The sequence below is a fragment of the Myripristis murdjan genome, chromosome 24 (genome assembly GCF_902150065.1).
Source record: "Myripristis murdjan chromosome 24, fMyrMur1.1, whole genome shotgun sequence".
NCBI lineage: Eukaryota > Metazoa > Chordata > Actinopteri > Holocentriformes > Holocentridae > Myripristis > Myripristis murdjan.
This window is the reverse complement of record NC_044003.1, coordinates 19,433,093-19,457,714: the sequence shown is the minus strand read 5'-3', so window position 1 is coordinate 19,457,714 and position 24,622 is coordinate 19,433,093. Positions and strand designations below refer to the sequence as shown.

The following is a 24,622-nucleotide window of genomic DNA, read 5'->3' as shown; positions in this document are numbered from 1 at the left end:
TGATCTCAGTTTTTAAACGAGGGGGAAAAAATCTGTGTAATAAACACAGATAAAGTCAGCAGCAGGGAGAGGCTGGAGCCACAGGTGGGAATGCACTCTGCTTCCAAGTTGGGGTTTTGATGGATGAGAGTCGTATGGTAGGACGGGGAACTGGCTCCGTTTCAGGACTGGGTCAGTAGGGGAGGTAGCGTTGTGCGGCACGCTTCAATGCCATGATCAGCATATCAGCATACGCATGCATACACACATGCGCGCACACACACATAGGCAGGCACAGTTATTTCTGTGGCGTTACTCAGAGGCTATAAATACATCATCAGGGAGAATGTTAGTGAAACCCCCAGGGCAAGCGTGTGTGTGTGTGTGTGTGTGTGTGCGCGTGCGTGCATGTGTGCAACAGCCTTAGGATAAGGGGGAGGGGCCTCTACACTCCAAACACAATAGTGCACAGAACAAACACACAGGGATGCAGAAACCCACACATGCATGTTCTGCATGTTAACAAATGGGCTTGTTTTGGTTTTGCAGCAGGGTTGTGATGTGATGTTTAACACTTCATAGTGCTCTCTTTCTCTCTTTTAGGGTGTGTGTGTGTGTGTGTGTGTGTGTGCTTTTGCATCTCTTTTCTGCACCCATTGTTTGCAGCTTTTGCCATTCACAAGTACTGCCGTAAAATGGAATTTGCGGGAATGGAAACTCTGGTTTATTGCTTCACTTAGGCAAAAATGTCTAGTTATCATAGTTATTATCTTTCATTTTAAACTTTGGGTGTGCCCAGCTGTGTACCTATTGCCTCTAGTACTAACACTGATATCAACCTGGCTTGAGGGAAACTGAACAGCAAAGATAGAAACATTTTTCTTCACTCTGTGAGACTGGAATTCAAAATGTGAAGGTGTCTTTTTTGCCCAGTTGATTTTTCCTTCTGCTTTCTCCAACACTTGTCTGTCTTACTGCCATTGCTTGCCTTACTGAGTGCATTTCGTGGCTCATAAAAAGTATGATTAAGTTTGATTATTTCGCGTCAACTATTTCACACACAATTATCGCCTGTAAGTAACAATTCACTGTGCGTCCTTTATTTCTGAGTACATGTAGCATATATCCTGTGTATGTCTTCAGAATTAATGCTATGGATGCTAACTGTCCAGGTGCAAGTGTAACCTGAGAGACTTTCGGATATGGAAATTATTTAAGTTTGTCTACTCTATCTTTGTGGCCACCAGACCTTCACTGTGGGCCTTTTTATGCCTCTGTTTAGTTCAGTGAAGTGTAATCAAGTTAGCATGGATGATGAGCTTGACTGAACCATGGCTGTGTCGTCTTCGTATGTGTGATGTGTGTTCTCGTGCATATGCGTCCAGCTGTCTGTGTAATCACTGTGTTGCAGTTGTGTGTTGATTACTGTGGGATGGCAGGGCAAAAGCTTAGGATGGAGTCACATGATGTATCCAAAGCTACACAGAGAGAGAAGGAAATAAGATGGAGCAAGTTTAGAGAAGGGGTGAGTGCAAGGTTAATGCGATAAAACAAGGAAGGAGATATTTTATGTAGTGAAGTGAAGGGGCAAGGGTTATATGGAAACTTAGGTGTCAAAGTTGGCAGGAGCGCAGGAAAGACCAAGAGAAAGACAATTAAAGCATGAAGTGGAGTTCCAGGTTAATGAAGGAAATGCAAGCTGAAGGATAGGGGCCACAGAAACAGAGTGTGTGGGATGAGCATTCATTCCAGTTAGAGGAGAGAAATGGTATAAATGCACATGTATGTTTTCAGAACCAGCCAGCTGCCCAGGAGAAGCTAAAGCCTGTAAAAAAGTAACACAGAGAAGAAAATAGCCTAGTAGCAGGCCAAGAAAAAACTACAGCGATTAATTGATACGTTATCTAATGATTTAGGTATTCACAAGTGCCAGTAGTGGTCTCTGTTAAGGTGGTGATATGTGTGCATGAGAAAGAGACAAGCTTTTTGTGTATGACTGTTTGTCATATGTCTGATTATGTATGTGTCTGTGTGTGTAGATTTGTAATATTAATACTATGTGTATGTATGTCAAGCTTCCAATGTAGGCCAGGAGAAATGTATGCAAAGGGGAACTGGATTATTTCCAGGTCTTCAAAAATTTGGGAATAGCTCAAAATTTGCTTTTGCCTTCAAGCAACTCCGTTCCCAAAAAAAAAAAAAAAAAAAGCACAAAATAGATTAATATTACAGGAATAGTGGTCCTAAAATTATACAATTAAATGTCAACATTATGTATTACTAGGTTTAAATATAACATATTTAGGTCTACATCCTTGTAACACAGTGATTATCAGTGTGCATCAGATTGAGCCCTGGCTGAAATATTCAAATCCTGTCAAGATGATAAGGTCTGGAATTACATCACTGGCAAGGGGCAGTGGCCCAGAAGGTGAACAGAGGATTAACAACTTTACTTTACCCCCTCTGACACACAAAACATATGGCTGATCCACATAACACCGTCCAGGCCATGCTGCCCATTTGGCTGGCCGCATCACAAAACACAACAAAGGTAATTAGCTAGAAAGATAATGAATGAAGGCTTGAATCACCCAGGACAGACATGAGAGAGAGTGAGAAAAGGGGTTTTACAGCTCAGAATAAATTTTGTAAATATAAGCACCATAAGATGAGGGTGTAATCAGGATAACAACACAATAAACACCTTAGGTAATAGTAAGGCAAAAGCTAACAGCAAGACCATAAAAACAAGCAAACAGAGCATTACTTATTAATTCTGAGTCAGCTGACTCTGGCAACATGAGCACCATAACACTGGTAACCTACCCGAGCACTCCTCGCTTCACTGATGATTTGAAAGATGAGGCCAAGAGGACATTTAATTCATATTAACAGACTCTAGGATAACAGATGCCATCTGCTCATAATTCACACAGCAGTGATAAGGCTTTGTTTCCTCTTACAGGAGAATAGAAGGTTCATCCTTCTGAAGTAGTCACGTTGCATTTGACAGGAGGAATTACAAGTTAAAGTAAGAAGAAGGAAGGTTCTGGTGTTTGGCTGGTTTTCCAAAATGAATCCATTTTTCAACACAAAGAGTGTCATCCTCATTTAGGCAAGGCATCAATACATTGCCAAACACACAATGCTGGGGGCAAACTGACTGATAGGAGATTAGAAAAATGTTTTTTTTTTTTTTTAATTTTATTAAATCAAGCATTGTTGTTCCAGTTTATCAGATTTTATTAGATAAACTTGGACAAAACCTTGAACCCTTTTGTTCCATCATTTTCCATCCATCCATTTCCTGCTATTCAACTGGGACCGGGCGCAGCAGACTGAAGAGGGCAGCTCTTGTGTTCTTTTCCCCAGCCACCTCACCTGGGAATGCCTTGGGATCCCTCAGGAGGACCTGGGATATGTAGTCCTCCCAGTGTGCTCACGGTGTGGCCTGGACCTGGATGTGGCCCACAGCCCACAGAGAGGCATCCAGGACACATCCTAATTAGAAACTCAGATCACCTCAACTGGCTCCTTTCAACATGGAGCTTCTGCTAAATGTCTGAGCTCCTCACCCTCTCTCTAAGCCACACAGAGAAGAAAGTTCATTTCCTATGTTTGTATCCATGTCATTCTTTCAGTCACTACCCAAAGCTTGTGACCAGAGATTAAAATTGCAATGTAAATCGAGAGCTTTGCTTTCAGCCTCAGCACCCTCTTCACCATGACAGTCCGGTACAATGACTGCATGAGTGCTGCTGCTGCTGCTGTCTTTCAATCTCATGCCCCATTTTACCCTCACACATGAACAAGACCCCGAGATGCTTGAACTCCTCCACTTGGGGCAGTAACCTCTGGTAACTTGGAGGTGCTGATTAACATCCCATCTGCTTCATACTCAGCCACAAACCGTTCCAGTGCATGCTGGAGGTCAGCAGTTCGATTAAGCCAATCACATCGTCTGCAAAAATCATTTACTGTTATACCAAAATCTGGTCAGTTGCTTCAGTGTAGAGATACTTGCTTGCCATATTGCGCAGCTATTTAATACAGGGTAATGGACACAGTTTTTGTAGCATGCAGTGTATATGAGCAAGGCATTACTCTAGAAAAGTCTTTTTGCTGGCATTTCTCATTACAGAATGTAATGTAATCTGCTCAGTCATGAAGCAGCTGACAAGACGTTGGTCAGAAACAATCATTATGATGGAAAGAGATGAGAACAAAAACCGGTTCAGATTGAAAACAGCCAAAGTTATCCCTTAAGCTCTGTGAAACTTTCCAGCTATCAATCAGTGTGCCAGCTAAACTGTGTTTGGATGAAATCATATTTATCTTTCTTAGCTTCAATTGCCCTGGGAAGATTGATTGATTACACATGCTTTTTTTTTTTAAAGCAATGAAATGAAACTACATTACTTTACCACACAACTGGACTCCTGGAAACTGCTTAGTACAAACAGTGTTGTGCTGCTGGTCCCTCAGCAGCTCCACCCCGAAGCTGTCATTTAATACCTGCTGCTGTATATAGTTCACCTTTGTAAATAAATGTGTTTCACTTGCCGGCATTGTGTCGATTGATGGTTATTCGGCTTTGGAGTGGGGGAAGCTGCACAGTTCATGTTGTGTCCCCGGTTACCCCTAGACGGGTCATAACACAATGGAGCATTTGGGAGTTGCATGCCTTGCTCAGAGGCACCTCGGCAGCAGATGTCGACAAGGTGTTGATGTCATTTTCCCACCTAGATTAGATGGTGCCTGGCTCTAGTATGAATCTGTGCACTTTGTTGGTTGCAGCTTGGAGTTAATGCTTGTGTTTCGCTTTAATATTTTACATTGCTAAGGATCATTTTGATTTTAATTCTGCATTTATTCCTGTGCTTTTTTTTTTTCTAATTTTGATGTCAGCACAACTTAAACCATCAATATTGTTTTGCTGGCTCACATTAAAGTTATAAGCCTTAACATTTACTGATGTATGTTTGTGTTTTTGTTGAACAGGGCTAGCAAGGGTTTGCTTGCTGTGTCCCACCTCTAAATGAATATGGAGGAAATGCTGTCTGGTGTGGCTGTTAATGAGGGGCGATGACACTGGTGATAATGTGCATTTACTTGGATGCTTTTTTGCTGGGTATTTTGTTTGTGGAAAAACTTTGGCTCCTGAGCATTTGTGCCTCTGCATTTTGTTCCTCGATCCTCTGCTTTTTTTCTCCTCTAATTTCAGCAAGCAAGAACACAAAATGCTGCCTACCTCTGGGTCTGTCCACAGTGCTAACCCATGTTCATTAACACAGTAGCATCATCTCTGCCCTTAGACAGTGCACACAACCAGGAAGAAAACGGTGGTTTAGGTCTATGCTGTTTTTTCCTGCTTCATCTGCCCCATTCTCTCTTCTCTCTTTTTCCCTCCCTCCCTCCTTCCTTCTCTCTGTCCTGACCTGTTTGTCTTTCCCTTCTGTGTGCGTGGCGGCTGCTTGCTTCCTTCCTTCTCTTCCTTCCTTCCCTCCTGTCCTGTCTTGTCCTTGACCTTGTTGTCCATTTGCGTGCTGTGTGCTTAGCGTTCGAAAGCACCCTGTGCACTCCCACGCCGCCGGACTACAGCAAGACTTCCACTTCACCCCTGTCTCCATCAACCCCCAATTACCCGATTCCCGGGACACCCTCACCCTCCGCAACTACGCCCCCCACCCCACCACTAAGGCACTCGGCCTCCCGATTCGCCACCTCGCTCGGCTCCGCCTTCCACCCAGTCCTGCCTCATTACGCCACTGTCCCAAGGAGACAGCAGGCCCCTCCTCAAACCCCGCCTCCTGCTCCAGCCCCTGCTCCAGCCCCTGCCCCGCCACCCAAAGCCGTGGTGTGGTCCACCTGCAACTTCACTCCTTTGCCCCCCTCGCCACCCGTCATGATAAGCAGCCCCCCTGGGAAGGCCACAGGCCCACGGCCGCTCATCCCCATCCCGGCGCCTTCCCCACTGACCCAGAAACCACCTTCGCCATCCCCCAACGGCCCGCCCATGTTCCCTGCGCCTTCCCCAATCACCATCCAGCACAGCCACACCCCCGTTGGCATCACCTGCCCCACCCCGCCTCCGCCGCCTCCCCCGCCCCCGCTGCCTTCCCCCGTAGCTCCCCTTCCGTCCTCCTCCTCCGTCTCGTCTCTCCCCTCCTCATCCCAGGCTCCTGGTGTGCCCTTTCCCTCCACAGCGCCCCCTGCTGCCGCTGCTGTCACCGCTGCCGCCACCACCTCTGCCTCCGCTGAACACCTATCTCTCCCTGTGGGCCTGGGCCTGCCGGGGCTGGGAGAGCAGGAGACAATCGCAGGCCCAGAGCCCCACACACCTCAGGGGGGCTTCTCTTCTCGGCCTCAGCCCCAGGGTAAGGCCTCCAGTCCGGACTGCTATCTCTTTTATCTCTCTGCTTCACTCTGATCCTTTTACTCGCTTAATTCCTCTGGTCTTCTTGGACACCCTCTCTCTTTTTTCTCTCTCTTACTCTCTCTCCCTTTGCTTTCCCTCTGTCTTCCTTTCTTTCATTCCTCTCTCGACTCACCAACTAACAGTGGGGCTACTGAACAGGTTTGAATATGTTACCTTGCTATTTATCTGGGCCAGGTACAAAGTAATGGATCCCATAAGAGTTTATCTCAGAGGAGTTCTACCCTCCCTCTGAGGGAAGTGTAGGATTCAGCCAGTAAACCTCATTCGTTTTGGCTCTGAAACCGCTACCATGCTGAATGTGTTGGCTAGTGTGGGGTCTTTACTGCTTCTGCTTGGCCTAAGAAGGCACCACTGGTCTTTCAGTCACTTAAGTATGTTGCTCAGGCTTCTCTAACTTCTTTGTCAGTCTGCTCATAAACATGTATGTCCATGTTCTTGCTTCTGGAAGGTCTGGCTGGCTGATGGCTCATTGGATATGAATTGTGTCTGGTCTTTGAGCATGGCATGTCTGTCTCCTCACCAAAATAGCAATCTGCTGTTAAGTGGACGCAGATCACTGAATTGAAGTCTGTTGCTGTCTTGTTCATCTCAGTTGTTGTTTTTTGCTCTCCTCAATCCATTCAAAGTTTTGTTCCTTTCCTTTTGCAGTTCACAATATATTGATCTCATGTGTTCACCATGGCTTCTATATGATTCATTTTGTTGTGTTGTGAGTGTGTGTGTCAACAGTCAAAGTTCACAGAAGGATGCTCTCTACGCATGAGACACAGTAGTGACTTATTGACTGACTGTCTCATCCTAAATCATCTTGTTGTACTTGATCATAATTGAGTTATCACATGATGGTTCACCGGGCTTCAATCTTGAGTTTAATTCTGTCGTGGTTAATTAAATACCTTAACAGTTAAATGAATTTTAAAGGTAAGTTGAAAGATTTATTGTTTTCAGTGAATCTGAGCCACATCAGAAATCAGAAAGCAATTCTCCTGCTGTGTTATTTTGTAGAGAAACAAGTTGTAACTGACCTGTACATCTACAGTACAAAATATTCATCGATCATTCATCACTGGTGGAAAATGACTTCCATCACTAAAAAGGGAAGCAATGACAAACAACTTAATTTGAGTATCCCCTAAATTAATTTTCTGAATACATTGCTAATAATTGTATATATGTTATTAACTAATTAGTTCTAGTTGCTATCCAGTTTTTTGAGTTTTGATGTAAATACTTGCTCATCCTTCAGGCTTTATGTGGATAAAACACAATTTATCAAAAAACAAGACTAGGTGACCCTGGTTTGTTCTTTATTTATATGCAAATCCACCAATACTCCAGTGCCTCATTGACGTTTATACTTTGGCAGACTCTTATTAGCCAGAGGAGATGTTCTAATGACCTTTGACCTCTGTAATTCTGCATACTGATTGGTTATAAAGGGCTGGACTGTTCAGTGTGATTGATCACAGTTCGCATTCCATCGTGGAGTATTGATCACAGCAGTAGGCCTGTGATGAGAACTTGAAGTGAATTAGTTGAAACGAAGGGCGTCATACTTTACAGTTTAACGTTAATCCTTTACAGTGAAGAATGCTGACAAATAGTTCTTGATGATTAGATTGAAACTCAGATAATCTTTCGGGCAATCTGTGAATTAGGACCTCTGTCACACTGAGGCAGATGGTGTTGACCGAAACACGATTGCTGCCCAAGTTCCTGTGTTATTTGTCTTTTTCTCATTCAGTTGGTATGCTTGCATGTTTTTTAAAAAAAGTGTCTTTGTGCCAAAAAAGTCTTTTGATTACACAGTGCTGTATGTTGAACACTGTCTCCACACTGTTTATCAGAATAAATACATTCCAAACTTTAACTCATGTTGCATGTTGAATGAGGATATGAAATGTGGTGTGCTGTGGCATGCTTTCATACCATATATGAGTCTTATCCATATTTCATTTTATTTTTTATCCACCCGCCTTTCTCATTGATGCTGACCAAGGATAAAGTAGATATTGAAATTAGCTTATAGGTTTACCGCTCCACAAACCTTCACTACAACGGTGTGACCTGCTGATACAACTGACAGATACTTACTCAAGCTGATAGACTGACTGTTGGTCTGTATTAACATTTTTGTGGGGCAGTAAACCTGTATGAGGGTCTGCTTTTTCCAGCTTTATCAGGCAGATAAATTAAGAAAAAAATCTGATTTGCAGTGACCCTCTGGCAAAAGGGTATTTGGTAGGAGAGGAATCGGGAAGAATAGAATTAAAAAATATAATTGGAAAGTTAGTGAGTTGGTTACATAGATATGGATCAAGGCTAATCCAGCCTAAAACCATTTTTCTTCTTAATAGAGATGTGCAGTGAACAGGAAGACCCTGTTTAAGACTTTGTCTATAATCCGTATCTGTGAAAGTGACCCGACACGGTCTGTGCTTTTCTGAGCTAAGTCCTTAGTTAGCAGGCTCTTGGCTTTAGAGATTCTGACTGTTTCAACTTCATTCTCTGTCCCTGTGTCTTCACCCATCCCCCACCCTCCTTCCCCAGCAGACGTGGTGCAGACGCCAGGGTTGACCGCCCCCACCCCTCCCCCGCCTCCCCCGCTGCCACCCGGCTCCACTGTGACCTCCGCGGGCAACACCCCCGCCGCCACCCCCACCACCCCGGCCGGCCACCCTCCCCCACCTCCTCCACCACCTTTGCCCCCCACGCTGGCCCCCGGCGGGACCCCCCCTCCGCCCCCTGGCCCCCCTCCCCCACCTGGAGCCCCTCCCCCACCCCCTGCCCCTCCCCTCCCTGCCGGCCTGTTCTCTCCTGCGGAGGACCGTCCGCTGTCGGGCCTAGCCGCCGCCCTCGCCGGAGCCAAGCTGCGTAAAGTGCCAAGGGTGAGCGGCTGATCATTTTTTTTTTTTTTTTACTGTTTGATAGGTGAAAAAATAAATAGATTCATAACCAAATATTTTTTTTGCAAATTATTTCCAAATTGGTCATTTAGGCACACACATACACATATGTACATTTGTGTCTTTATGTGTGCTGTTTTTCTGTGAATCACCGTCTTGACACACTTGACACACATTACACTCACACATAATCTTCATACATAATCACACAGAATCACTGTCACTGAAAAATACACACATGCACGCCACATTTACGCATGATCACACACTCACAGCGACCATCTGTCACATCTCATTGCAGACACAGGAAGGCTTGTATCTAGTGCTGACCGCCTCCAAGCTAAACGTTTTGTCACTACATGTCTTCTGTTGTGTAAAACATGACAAAAATGGAGAAAAGTCTTGGCATAATGTTGAAGAAAATCTTACGTATTTTTTAAAAAAATTCTTATTGTTGCGATTACAGTGCGAATCTTGATATAGACAGGCAATAGGGGATATCTGATATCCTAAAGGGAAATCAGGAAATAGGTTGAAAATGAGATGTTATGAGATGCCATAACTGCTAACTATTATTCTCCTCTATTCTGTTCTATTCATCTAATATTTCGTGTTCATGTCCCCTCAGAGTGACGATGCAGGGGCAGCTCTAGCAGCAGCTGTGGCGGGGGCCGTAGGGGCCCCAGGGGCCAAATCTGAGACTCGTGGCAATGGCCCTCTTCCTGGGGGAGGAGGGCTCATGGAGGAGATGAGCGCACTACTGGCCAGAAGGTAGAAATACATCAACATTTTACATTTTTACTTTCCAATTAAATGTGTCTTGTGGTAGCTAAATAGACTTATTTTCTTATTAGATTTTTTTTCTTGTGGAAAAAAATCCTTGCATCTTTTTTTGGAGTAATTCAGCTGAATCTTAACACTGCTTTGCCAGTGTCTATTTAGTGCATGCAAGGATAGGCAGATAGAATTAATCTTAGCTTGACATGTCAAAATATATCAAAGTGGTGGAAGTGACAGCCACCATTAACACAGACAAGAATGCTAAATAAAAAAAAATAATAATATATGACAGTTCCTCTCAACATAATCATCGTGTACCTAGACAGTGATAAAATATATAAATATTTGCTATCTGCATATGCACATGCTATTTGACTGGCATGTTTGTCACTCATGAAATTTTGAGTTGTGACATAGAACAAATGAGCATATTATTGATGACCATGTTGAACGTCACCTTTGTGGCTTTGTGTCTTGCAGGAGAAGAATTGCAGAGAAGGGCTCGTCACCTGAACCTGAGCAGAGATCAGTAAGTTTCGAGGGAGACATAGGAGAGGACAGCAATGGCTCTTGCATTTACTTCTTGCTTGATCTAGTCCCAAAGTATCAATACTTTCCCCTCATGGATCAGTCATTCAGTAGACTGTTTGATAATCGGCGTACCCTGGTTTCTCGGGCTGTACATTCCTTTCTGTAATCACTCACTCGTCTATCTGTGTGATACTTTTTTTGTCTTTAGTTTGGATAGCATGGTACACACAATGTACTACATTCCTATTTTTAATCACTACTATTAAGTGGTCTACTTTTGCTACGTTTTATAAACATCCTGCATGGACACCGTAATTTTAGAAGACTGTTTTCAGACACAAACCAGAGGTGACATCCGTTTTAGTGGTTAAACATAATGTTGATTATTTCTAGTTTCTTGCAAAACACAAATTGTCAACCTTCGAGGGCTTTCAGGTATTTAATAAGAAAAATGAAATAGCGTGGGTGAAGTCTTACTGATGAAACACAAAGTCTTCTTTAGTCCCTCCTCAGGAATGTCTGGTCTTGTCTAGTAGATATGCATTGATTCTGTGAAGCTTCTCTCTTATGATTAGCACCTCAAGTCACAGTCGTGAACCGGCCTGTGAGAATGTGACTCAGCATTGACCTGTGAACTCTCTCCGTGTCTATCCAATAGGAGGAGGGCGAGATAAACACGACTCCTAAAATGTCAGCCTGTAGCACACCAGGTGAGTGAGACGAGGGACAAGAGAACATTCAGTAGCATACAGTATCTGAACGCACAGGGCAAAACATCATCAACACCAGTAGAAGAACAGCAGAAAAATGCATCTTCCCAACACGGGCGACAAGGATCCATGTTAGTGTAGATCCAATCACTTCTAATATTTTTATGCACTGACATTACACTGGTGTATCTTGCAGTAAATGTACAGGTCTTGCTGTTCTGCTAAGTAATGTTTGAAGACTTCTCACGGTAAGAAAAGGTTCATTTTCATTGTTGTTTTGATTTGTTTTTTCAGACATGCCCAGAAAGCCATGGGAAAGGACTAACACGATGAACGGTAGCAAATCCCCAGTTATCGGAAGGTACAGTATCTCTGCTTCCCCGCTGATATGTTGAAAAATGGATATATAATTCAGTCTGATCTGTCATATTTTGTGTACTTTGGCACAGAAGTTACATTGTATATCCTCATTTGGTTCCCAAGTTCACATTTTAAAGGTACAATTTGCCTAAACACTCATTGTTCACTATTAATTCTCACATTGTTTACCATCTTTCTGAAAGGGAAACAGGGATGATAGTCAATGTCATATTCTTAGTTACGGGGACCATGGCAACACATTAAAGCATTAGCATTGGCTAGCTTTAGCATGATGCACTGCTGGGCCGTTCAGTGCTGGCTAACATAACTAAAGCTTATATTGCATTCACGTGCATGTCAGATGGACTCCTGAAGTCGGGACATTCAAGGTTCATGTGGTTTTTGGCCAGAAATGAAAACAAACAGGGAGGTGAGAGGCTATTTTGTTTCTCTGTCTCCAGATCTTTGTGAGAACAGGCAGGAATGGAGATGCATAAGGTGATATATATAAAGTTTTGGGATGTCATTCTATTTCATCTTGTCAGCCTCCCAATTTGTGGATCATCTAAAATCCTGGTCTCCTTGAGTGGCTGTAGCTGTTGTAGGGCATTTAAGTGGTACTTCTGCTAGGGAAGTCATTTATCAGTACATGAATGCACAATTACCACAACCACTTATGTCTGGCTGTTGCTAAGACCAGCTCCTCTGTGTCTTAGCAACTAGTTTTGTGTTAACATGGATCTGGTGGAGGATAAGAACTTAAAAAAAAATGTAATTTGGACGATAGCCTCACTGCATCCTAAAAGACATGTTCCATAGCTTTCTTTCTCAGATAAATGAAGGATTGACTCATATCTGGAGCTTGCTATTTGACTGCACTCCCTACAAACAGTTTTTCTTTTCATTTTGCCTTTGGGACATTTACCAGAAAGCTCCAGTGTTATTTACGATGAGTATAACAGTAGAACATCCTTAGATTCATAGTTTACAAATGCTAAGCAAACAATAGTAAGAGGGGTGAAGACCAGAGCCTCAGTGCCAGTTATAGGGCATCACTTTTGTTGTGTCTCTTTCTGATTTATTTGTGTATTTTTAATATGAATAATGGTTCTGTGTTGCGCCAGATAATTACCAGTAAAATCTGTTGCCAAGAAAAGTTTCACCTGTAAAAATGGTTTAGGACTCCCAAAGGATTAATTATTTTTTAGCGTGCCAGAGATATTGGCTGACCTTTTGAAACACAGCTTGACGTGGCCCACACAATTTGAGCTCCAACACCCAATGTGTCTGTCTGGGCCTGAAGCATACCAAAGGGTCGATAGCGCTCTGTTACTTCTAATTCTATGAAAGCAGGGGACTTTGATTGCACTTTAGCACCAGTTTTGAACTCCAAAGCTACACTGGAGTGGGTTCAGTGAACAGTTACAGACTTCGGTGACACCCGTTGGGTCTCATCGGGTTCGGGGCGTAAACACCAAGCTCTAATTTGTAAAGTCAGTGTCTCTGCTGCTCACACAGACGAGAGTCTCCGTGGAGAAATCCCATGGGAGCAGATTCCTCCAACAGGTAGAGAGCAAAGGGCCCGAAGAGTTTGACAAATCCCCTACGTTTAAAACAATCTTCCTTTTTCCATCAGAGTTTGCTGTGCTGGAAGTGTTTTTGTGGGGGGTGTTTTAATATGCTTGGATGAAAAAGTTTGGAATGTATCCTGTCTTGTCCTTGTGTGTGTGTCCTTTCCCATAATTACGAAACTTCAGGGGGCAACTCTGTTAGTCTGCTGTTTGATGTGGGCCATTTGGTGCTATGTGTTGTGACATTTTCTAAAACACACATTTTTTGTATGAAGGATGGTTTGTGCTCTTTTTTCGCATGCTCTGCCGCCCTCAGACCCCTCAATTGTATTCTCTTTCAGCTCTGTTTGCTTTAAAATAGGGAAATCCGTATATGTGCGTCATGTAGACCCACCCTACCACACACACATACACACACTCACATACACACACACACAGGCAGGCAGTGAAAAATGAGGCGCCGCCCAGTGCAGAGTAGACTTGGCTCACTATTATCATTTTAGAGCCAGAACAGACCCAGCAGGCACTCGTAGATAAGACCTGCTCTGTGTGTGTGTGTGTGTGTGTGTGTGTGTGTGTGTGTGTGTGTGTGTGTGTGTGTGTGTGTGTGTGTGTGTGTGTGTGTGTGTGTGTGTGTGTGTGTGTGTGTGTGTGTGCGCGTGTGTGCGCGTGTGTGCGTGCTGGACCAGATGGGTGTTTTTGATCGCAGCTTATTAAAAATGGCTTCAACCCATAGAGGTGGCCAGACTATGACTATGTGCCAGATCACATAAACACAATGCTCCATTACCATGTGTCCATCTGAGCATGTCACTATCTTATTTCCAATTTCAGAAACCCTGGCTTAAATCTTGAGTTAACTAATAAAATAAATGAATAAATACAAATTTAAAGTAAAATTAAGCATAATATTAAAGAATAACCCAGTGCAGAGTGCGTTTTCTTTTCTTTCACTTCTCCTTCCTAGTCACACTTCCTCCCTTGTAAGCGATGATTTATTCACAATGACTTCCTCTATTAGTGCTTTGTTAGATCTTGGTAGGCTTTCCCTGATTGCTTGCATCCTCTCGTCTTATCTCTTATCTTATCTCTTGTCTTTTCAAACACACAGGAGGAAAAATGTCGTAGGAAGTTGCGCTGCAAAAATGTGGCATGCATCGAATGAATGGTGTCAGCTTTGTAATTCATTATTCAGTTATGATTTTCTTGAAAGGAATGTGACTAAAAAACATGTAAACTAAGGGAAATTTATTGCATCCCTTCTCCACACTGTGAGGAAGGGTGTGAGGAATTACAAAAGTAACTGGAGAGATGCAGCCTGCTCTTCAGAGGACTGGTTATCTTGTTGGCAACAGTTTGATACATCAGCTGAACTCTGTGAACTCTGTGTGTGTGTGTGCTTGTGTCTGTGTGTGTTCACATGCATGTCTAGGTGAGCGTGCTTGACTCCCACAAATGTGTGTGTGAGTGTGTGCATGCTCTAACCAGGATTTGCTTCTGAATTGCAATTTTGGCGGTGTCCCTCCTGTGTGCTCAGTCTCTGCCTATCAGTCAAATGTTAATACAGTCACTGAATAAATGAGTGAACTCAACAGGTTTGCTGCAACAGATGCTAAAGCCACTCACAAATAATTGGAAGAAGATATTGCTTTAAATCAGCCAATGTATCGACAAAACAAAATATTCAGGGTCTGAAACTATCACAAGCCACTTGTCTAATGCTGTTAATATTTCGCTATTACTAGTAAGTTTCTTTTCTTTCAGCCAGTCTATCACATAATCAGTGCCCTTTTAGAAGTCATATTATGTCATTCATATTTAGTTGCATGGTAGCAATAAATAGTAACATGGAAAGTGAGAGGAGAATTTGGTTTGCTGCAGAAGTAGCTTGTGTTTTCAAATTCAGATCTGACATGATCTCCATCAGTCATGCTGATAGAAATAGAAAAAGAAATGCTTCGATATTTCTGCGGTCTTATGCTTTATTACCATTTTAGTAGCATTAACACGCGTTTCAGTGATTTCCCCTCATCTTAAAGAAACAGTTCACGCAAAATTTCCCCAGTTACCCCTAATGCCGTCTATCAGTTCAGATCATTTCTCTGTGATTTGCCAATGTTTCCAGTTTGCCGTGATCTGCCTCAATACGGTGGAGCTGGATGGGTATTCATTGGTGGAGATCAAATGGCCAAAAATTTACATGTGAAAAACTAAACAGCAATAGATCTTTCCAAAAATGATGGTGCAGGTACCAGGGTTGATCCACAGCCATCGCTAGGGATGAGTTTCTTTGGAAAGTATTTCCTACCAAACAAAATGGGCAAACTGTATATATCCACCTGTCATTCGTACTTGTTGGTAGTGGAATCATATAGTTAACCAGCATTCTTCTCTTTTTGGATTTTTGGTGAACTGTTCCTTTAAGCTTATACTACTTTGACTTGACAGTATGAAACCAGGGATGTTGCTGTGTGAGCGACCTTGCGAGATCCAAAATGGTGCAGGTGTTTGACATACATGAAGATTACACGGTGACAACACTGTTCTCTTGCCGTTTCTGTTTTCTTCACCTTTTCCCCCTTTTTCTTTCTTCTTCTCTGAGCTGAATTGAACATCTTTTCCCTTCTCTCCTTCCAGACCTAAATCCACTCCTACACCCACCTCGTCCCTAAGTGCCAACGGTGTGCCAACAGAAACAGTCGACTATGACAGACTGAAACAGGTGGGTGTATTCTTAAACCAGTTTTCTCATACTTAATGGATTTAGTCAGGAAATTACAAATCTTGCTTTTTTTATGCCCAACTATCCTGGGACATGGTATGTGGGTTACCATCATGGAGATCTTGTGCAGAAATATTCCTGTAAATACTTAGACCACGGTTTTCCCCTGTATAGAAGATAATTATGTTACAGATTTCTGAAGATAAAGAGCTCATAATCATGCAGCCATATGTTATGTAGAGACAGTTGTGTTGACACATTAATACTGGTAGCACTTAATTTTACAATATAAGTAATTATGAGGTAATAAGGTAATGTGGTTTGTTGCCTGATGTATGTATGGATTGTTCCTATATTTTTTTCTTGGTCCTTACTATAGCTAGGTTACTATTAGCTACCATATACGTGATTTGGGATTTGGGATTTTCAATATCTATTTTTTTTTTTACTGTTGTTAAAGAATAATAATAATGATAATAATTGTGGCTAGTAAGCAGTGTGTGGGTGTGCCCAATGACCGTCTCCTGTGGCAAGGCAGCTCCTCCCTCTGTCCTCTATGAATGAGTCTGGTAGATAAGTGCAGAGCGTCCCAAAGCTCTCCCTATCTGCCGCCACAACAGATCATTACAGCAGCAGGACAGGGCGAGGGGTGGCGCCCTGCTAGACTCTTGCTAGACTCCTTCACTCACCACCCAGCTGCCTGTCCACCCATTCTCTTTTGCACTCAGATACTGTGGCTGATAGAACAAACCACGCTCATTTGCCCGTTTACTCTCTGTCACTTTACTTCTTTCTGTCATTAAGTGCGTCACAAGTCTTAACTTTACAGGGATTCACTGTGCAAGGATCAGCTAATTTGCAAAAGGACAGGGTTAGAGGGAGAAAGTATATCCCTGTGCAACATTCAGCCCACTGGCAGTGTTACAACCTAACTAACAATCTCCAGAAGTCAGGGAAAACCCCGTCAGATAGCTGCTGATCTCAGTGTCATGTGACTGTCCAAGGGGATTTGAAGGTGGAAAGGAGCACTGCCAGGTTTCTTTTCTCTGAGCAGGCCTGTTACATTTCCCATGCTTATATGGAAATAATAAAATCTGGCTCTTATGTTTTTTTTTTTTTTCTTCACAGGACATTCTGGATGAGATGAGAAAGGAGCTGTCGAAGCTAAAAGAAGAGCTCATTGATGGTAACTTGGACTGAAGTTTGTGTATTCTGCATACTCACATACACACATTTGGGTTATAGTTGTTCTCGCTGATATCTGTCAAATACAAAGAAGCTTCCTTTGCTGTTCATACACACTTCTACTGAAGTGTACTCAGTGTAGTTCTCTTTACAGGTCTTTCCACAAATGAACATGCACACTGATGCTGCATTACAACAGTTACAGACCCTGTAACAGTGCATTGAGCAGTGCATCAGCAGCGACTGTCAGATCTCAAACCACAGCATCTCTTTCTTTCTTTCTGAAGGAAAGGAATTAAGAAGATTCATAATTTTAACAGAGACCCAAATGTTTTACTTTCTTTTTCTTGCCACCGTGCAAGCCACAGGAAATGCATATCACTGTGCACTGTCTACTTTTACACAGTTACTTGCTTGAGTGTTAATATTGTTGCAGCAATAAGCAGCTGTTACGACACAGGGATCATGAAAATGTGACCTGTTCAGAAACAAACCAAGACAGGAAGTTGTAATACTTCGATGTGCATGGTTAATTTGATAGCAATGCCGCAAACAATGATGAAATGGACGTAACACAGCTAGGTAGTGTTAGTTAGGCTTCAAGAAATGGCTTCCAGTAGCACTTCACTGCAAAATGAATATGAATGTGAGGCAGTTACTGTATATGCACCCTCACTTCCTATCTCAGCTCTGCATGCAAAACAGTGAGGTAGGTAAGCTGCCTTTAGAAATGACAGGAGTCATGCATCTGTCTGAAACAGTAACTGCTGTTCCTTTCTGACTAATGAAGATATGTTGGGGACAATGACAGAGTTGTTTCACATCCTAGAAAAGGAACTGACTTTTCAACAACTGGTCGCAGTGTGAATGCATAATAACGGGGTAGTGAGACCCACCTCAAATTTGATATAAATCAGTATTCCTAATGTGCGTGTGCTTTTTCCTCTTTCCTTTCTGTGTCCTCAGCAATTAGGGAGGAGCTGGGCAAGTCCAACACGGCGTAGAAGGATCCCAACTCCATGTTCATATCTGCATCCACGTGACCCGACAGACACCGGCGGTCATCTTTTAGACATGACAACACAACAGCTGAAAACAAAACAAACAAACAAACAAAAAAAACAACAAAGAGGTGGTGATGGCGACGATGACAATAATCATATTAATACTGAGAGAGGACATGATTTGGGGCAGAGCAACATCAGACAGTACAACAAACAAGAGGGAGGCAATGGGAGGCTTGTAGCTTGGATAGCTGTGACTCACGGTATCCGTTTGGTGAAGCCCGGTATCTGTGCCGCCCTTCACACGGAGGGCATTGCATCCTGGAGGGCAGCGCACGGTCTGAAAGAGATGCGAAAGTCTTTATGCAAAGATGATTTCTCTCTCTCTTTGTCCTATAGTAACAAGAAACCATAAAGAAACAACACAAAAAAAACAATATTGAACTCTACAATGATACTGTATTAACCGTCGGCGCATAAGAGAACAGTGAAAACTTCACGCTAAGAATCCGAACTCTGAGCACATTACTTGTGATTTACTCTCAGAAAGCACGTTTTATTACAGTGAGTGTGGAGTTGGGAGACAGCAAGAGGGTGGGGACGGAAAATAAACCTTTTTTTTCCCATAATGCCATAGGAGTAGCGTGCGTGTGCGTGTGGGTGTGTGTCAGTATGTATGGGGGAACTGACATTCTCTGGTGAAGAAGTCCACCACTGCAGGACACTGTAAAGCTTGTCTTCCTCAAATACTATTTTAACCTGAATATGTACAAAAGAGAGAAAAAAAAATGCTATTTAGAAAAAAAAAGGTATCTATCAATCATGTCTGTTTCCGTGTAGATTTATGGCCATATCAAGTAGCTCAATAATCCAATCTTTAAAATAGGATGCTCTCTTGTCTGTCTCTTCGTCTGTGAAAACATATTCGTAACTGTAACCCCCTCCTGGAACGAGCGCTCTGTTGAGCTGCTTTTCTCTTGTTTCTTGTTTCATGCTGTTGCGTGGCAGGCGGATGAGACACGGAGAGTAACTGCCTGTCACAAGGCAGCCTTTGTAGCGCTCTACCAAACCTCTTCTGTCGACAACAAGTGCTGATCTGCTAATATCTACAGAATCATGCTAGTTGACAATGGCCAGACGTGTAGATAGAACTGAGTTTTACTTCTCTGTGCCGTCTTTTTGATTGGAAATCTTTTCCTCCCCCTCCTTCTCTCTAGGTCTCTGTCACGTTTGTCATATTTTTGGTACGTTTTGTGCATGTAAAGTTGTTTTCTTTACACGGTGAAGGGTCACAAGTCTGCCACGAAATTGAATTAACTGTCACAAGTTTTATTACAAGCAATAAGTGTAGCATCTAGTTTGAGCCCCCTGCCCTGGTCCCAGCCCCACCAAACATTTTTCAGTGTCTTTGTTTTTCCTTTTCCTTTTTGGCCCTTTTGAGCCCCTCTTTGGACAGTGTGACATCATACCACCTCAAGTCAACTTTATCGCAGATTTTCTGTGAAACTGAAGGCTGAACATAAAAAAAAAAAAAACACTTGTTTTCCAGAGCCACACTGTAAGACTTACTGTCATGGAATTGCACCATTTCTAATTCATGATAACTCTTTCTCTTTTTTTTTTGTTTTTTTTTTGTTTTTTTAATGAAATCCAAGCATACTGTATCTTTAGCCACATTAGAGCTGAACATTTTTTCCTTGATTCTGGACTTTTTTTTTATTATTATTATTTAAAAGGTAAAACTGTTGAAAGGGACACAAGGGTCAGCCCAAATACGAGATGGTGTCCATGTGGACGTGAATGTGCCATTTACTCTTTCACCAGTGCTTACTGATGACATGTTTGTTTCATCTTTTCTTTGCCTTTCTCTCCTGTCACCGTCAAATCCTTAAGATGGCATACTGTATTTTTCCCTGAGAACAGTGTTTTCACACATCCGGGAACTGTCACTTTAGTATGAAAATACTGTCATTTCAACATCTGGTTTCTTTCGGTTCGGTGCTGAGTTTGCTTCACCAGACGTTTGAAGTACAATCAACTTGAGAAGGATGTGCCGGGAGCTCAGAGACCAATGATCAAGAAACTATTGCTTCCAAGGTCCATGTCTTCACTTGTCCACAAAGTAACAGCGAGATGAGCTCATTGGGAGGAAAAGCTTCACTATTACAGTCCAGCCCCGTGATTGTGATGGTTACAGCTGCCAACTGTGTTAGGCCCCTGTATTAGCTCTGCAGTGATGCATTCAGTGTCCACGGCATGATTCTTGAGATAACATGATTTCCACAATTCATAATATCAACCATTTTATTGATGTGCAGCCTGGGAGGCAATAGTTACTTGACTGAACTTTACAAAACTGTGTGCAAGCCATTACAGCAGTCCATTTGGCACCCTAGAGCAAAAGCACATGGATAATAGATAAACAATGTTTGTACCTAAATTATGGTTGGGGGAAGTAGGGAATCCCAGCAAAGGGTTTGTGGCTGTTTTGTAAAGGCATTAGCACCCCTGGCTAAGCTGTCACAGGGACACCAGCTAGGTCACCTCGTCATGGATCTCACACAGACATGACTTTGCTACAAAAGATGAGAAATCAGACTGGGAAAAATTATCTGCTTCCCAAGAATTAAAAATAACACCCTTCACATTTACATCCAAGCCTGACATGGCCCGGCTGTCTGAATTTCTCAACTATTGCTTGGGTTTGGCTCAGGTTTGTGTTGAATGAAATGTAGTTGGAAAAATACTGTGTAAAATTAAGGGTTCAAGTCCGACTTTCGGATCACAAGACGCTCCTTTGGATTGAGTGTGGACAGGATTTTTTGGCATCTGGTGTAGGTCAGAGTCAAATTTTCAGGTCTGATTCACACTCCAGATTCCCTGTTGAAAACATTATTTCATCCACTCATCCACCTCTGATACGGAAACACCTAAGAGGCTCCCTGCATTGACAAGTGTTTACACAGCATCGATTGCACTTTAAGACAAAAACCCATAGAGCAATCCAACAGTTGACAACAGTTGCGCAGAGCCTCTGTCGCCAATAGTGTGGCTATCTCACCAAAGGATTCAACTCGGCAGTCTCCTGCTAAACATAATCACTCTCAACAAAGTCGCCTTTCTTATTTTTTTATCATTTTGTCTAATAAAGAGAGATTTCTGTCTATATATTCAGTCCTTTGGACATGATGGCAAGTGAAATGTTATGATCAAGAAGAGTATATCAACATGGTTACTTCTGTTTGTGAAGCTACATGGTTTGTGCCTTGTTCTAAAGTTGCATTTAATAATACGTCAAAGATTTAAAGATGACTAGTAATAATATCTTGGGACTGTCATTATTATCACATGCAACTGTGTTTTGCTTTTTTTTTTTGTTTTGTTTTGTTTTTCATCCTGGTCAAGTTGATTAAAAGGATAGTTAATTGACTTTGTTCCCCTCCAAGAAAATAAAAATAAAAATTAAAAAAAAAAAAAAAAAAAAAAAAAAAACACCTCGGCACCAAGATTGTCTTTGGTTTCCACATATATTTGGTTTTTCTCTGTACAGTGCTGAGTTTGCTTTTGCTTACAGGTCAGAGGTACAATCAGCTTTCAATGTGGGGCTCACGAGGGATCAAATGAGATCTTGGCTCCGAGATGTTTTTTTTTTTTTCTTTTCTTTTCTTTTCTTTTTTCTTTTCTTTTCTTCTTCTTCTTCTTCTTCTTCTTTTTTTTTTTTTTTTTAATGAAGCCTAGCCCTGTTTTCAAGTCTGGATATGGTGTTCTGTTTTCCCTCTTGCCATGTGTATGTTACAGAGACTGTTTGTGTTCAGCAGCTTAGGTTTCTTGACATGCTTGGAAATCTGAAAAAAAAAGTAAATATATATTTTGTCCTTTTGCAGTGAAATCTGCTCCATGTTAACGTCAGATTGCTTAAGGGAACTTTTATCTTTGTCCATGAACTTAGACATATTACTATCCTCTGAGGGAACTGAGTACATTGTGGATTTTCCAGAAGATTGCGGGGGTGAATTTGGCTAATGGCCCGACAGTTTTCATGGATGGGTTTATTCTTCTTATTCTTTTATCATTTGCATTGTACCATACTGTTCTCATGTTAATTAGACTTTTCTTACATGCTAACATATTGTTTTGTTTGAGCAAATTAAATAAAAATTGCAATACATGATAAAAAGTTGTTTCCTTTGAGTGATGCTCAGACTTTGATATATATTAAACAGTAATATTTTGACTAATGTCTTTATTATGGTTGACAAAATAACGTAGTGCCAACAGTCATTTGTCATACACGACCAATTGCAACTTCGTTTAGGCCAAAAGATTCCATCCAAAAGATTAGCTATACAATAATGATGTTTGGGAAGTTTATTTTTTTCACAAGTTCAGCCATGAATTATGAACATGAGCAAAACTTTGTCCCAGTTTGAGACAAAGAGACCAAGACTGCTCTTGTTTTCAAGAGAAATCCTGTGGCTTCTGATCAAGAATAAAACAACAACTTCATGAATACAATCACAAACATCCTATGTGATGTACTTGAGTTAAGAGCAAAGGAAACTGGACAAAGGAGCAAACTGCACAGTTTTCTCTTGATAATATTTTATATTCATCTTTTTTTTTTTTTTGCTCTGTTGTCTAGCTTTCAAAAAGTCACTTGTATTCATAAATAGTGACTAAACAATCTGAGATTATAGTAATAAGATCAGTTTTTGAGGCTGAATGTTGTTTTCTGTTTATAATAACACCTCAAATTCCCAGCACGGCTGCTTTCTCCCTGGTGTGCCCACATCTGCCACTACATCAGGTCAGCCTCTGTTTCACAGCCCATTAACTGTGAATGTACGTCTAGCTGCTGCACTGTGCCTCGTGCCCATGCTTTGTGTTCTGCCACAGTTCAGCGATGGAGAATAGGAATAGGTGGACGAAGTGAAATCGAGGCTAATTTTCTCCTAGTAGCAAGCTGAACCTAAAAAAATGTCTTTTTTTTTTTTACTTCTTAGGGGCATGTGTGACTGATGTCATGCAGTTGAGGAGGGTGAAAGGATGACATGCGACAAAGGTCAAAGGCAAGCTCTGAACCCACAGCAGTGCCAGTGGTTGGATTGCACCTCGGTGTGCTTACCCAACAGATTATCTCACCGGGGATTTTGTACAGGCCGTCCTGAGACGTGCACTTGTCAGAATAAGGAACTGATGAAGGCCAAATTAGGCTGCAATGCCTTGGTGCAATGTTTTGTTGTTTTTGTGTCATTTCTATGTAAAATCAAAGCGATTTAATTTTTGCAGTGAGACACACTCCCTAGTGAAATTTTGAGTGCTGGGAACTACTGGTTATGACTGGATCTTTAAGTATATTTACACACTTGACAAGCATCGGCCTACAGTATATTGACTCAGCTGTTACCCACATCCACAGACCACCTGTCCATGCAGTGCCATGCTCCTTCCTTTTTGTTTTGTCTGCTAGACCTATTTGTCACTCAGTGGGGTCAGCTACCATGTGTCAGAGAGGGGAAAAAAAAGGGGAAAAAGATACAGGAAATGGGTTTGGGGGCAGAGAAAGTCTCTGTGCAGCTATGCTTTACAACACGAGCATGCTGTATATTGAAACTTCCCGTGGGCGGGCACACAGAGAGGTTTGCTAGTGCGTCTGTAGTTCATTTGAGGTTTTTGTTTGAGAGGGCTGTGGTGGAACGGAAGCTGCACTAAGACAGGAAGACAGACTGAGCTGCATAGAAACAAGCGGGCTAAGAAAACAATGATGCTGTAACTGGATTGGAGAGTTTGAATTTTCAAAAATCTGCTTTCTTCCCCTCATTGTATTTATGAGCGCGGTGTATAAGGAGCAGGTGTGAATGATTTGTCAAACAGCCAGGCCTCAGAAGCTCATGTGTTTCAGAAAATAAGACATGGTGTACAGCTGTTACTGACTCTCTTCTACTTCTTCCTCTGAGTGACTTGGGTCGTTCGATGCAAACTCAGCTTTGCATGTGCTGCAGTTTGCCACAGAGGTGCCACACTGCACGATAACCTATAGGATAAATGATAAGGCAGGCTTGTGTGTGACAAAATTGAAGCAGATGGGTTATCTGTGCCTCAGATATTGCACTTTATGTTGTCAAGGTCACAAACTCCACCTGGAGGGAGACCGAATTACTCCAACATCAACTCAACACTGTAAAACATGCTCTTCAAACATTTATCCTGGTGTGTGGTCAAGCAGATTTGTGTGCAGCCGGTTAACAAAGTGGTGTTATGGTATTTGAAGATGGAAATACTGATTTTTTAAAAATGCATGTACTGGGAAATCTAGAGAGATTTGGATGGAAATTAATTCAAATGGTATGAAATGTCAGCAGCAATTTCAGACTATATTCATGTGTCTGCATAAAATAATTAGGCCCGGTTGGACACATGACTGTTACTTAT

The 24,622-nt window shown here is 42.2% G+C and overlaps 1 protein-coding gene across 1 annotated transcript in view; it reads left to right on the top strand.

Annotated features, from left to right (window-relative positions):
* The window catches only part of enah (ENAH actin regulator), an 87,250-nt gene extending 65,203 nt beyond the window's left edge, over positions 1 to 22,047 (top strand). Inside the window, exons 6-14 of the mRNA XM_030047244.1 lie at positions 5,541 to 6,359; positions 8,993 to 9,309; positions 9,956 to 10,098; positions 10,588 to 10,636; positions 11,297 to 11,348; positions 11,643 to 11,709; positions 15,917 to 16,001; positions 17,130 to 17,187; positions 18,153 to 22,047. Of these exons, the coding sequence (XP_029903104.1) occupies positions 5,541 to 6,359; positions 8,993 to 9,309; positions 9,956 to 10,098; positions 10,588 to 10,636; positions 11,297 to 11,348; positions 11,643 to 11,709; positions 15,917 to 16,001; positions 17,130 to 17,187; positions 18,153 to 18,190 (1,628 nt within the window). The 3' untranslated portion in view covers positions 18,191 to 22,047. The remainder of the gene's footprint in view (positions 1 to 5,540; positions 6,360 to 8,992; positions 9,310 to 9,955; positions 10,099 to 10,587; positions 10,637 to 11,296; positions 11,349 to 11,642; positions 11,710 to 15,916; positions 16,002 to 17,129; positions 17,188 to 18,152) is intronic.
* The last annotated feature ends 2,575 nt before the right edge of the window (positions 22,048 to 24,622 follow it).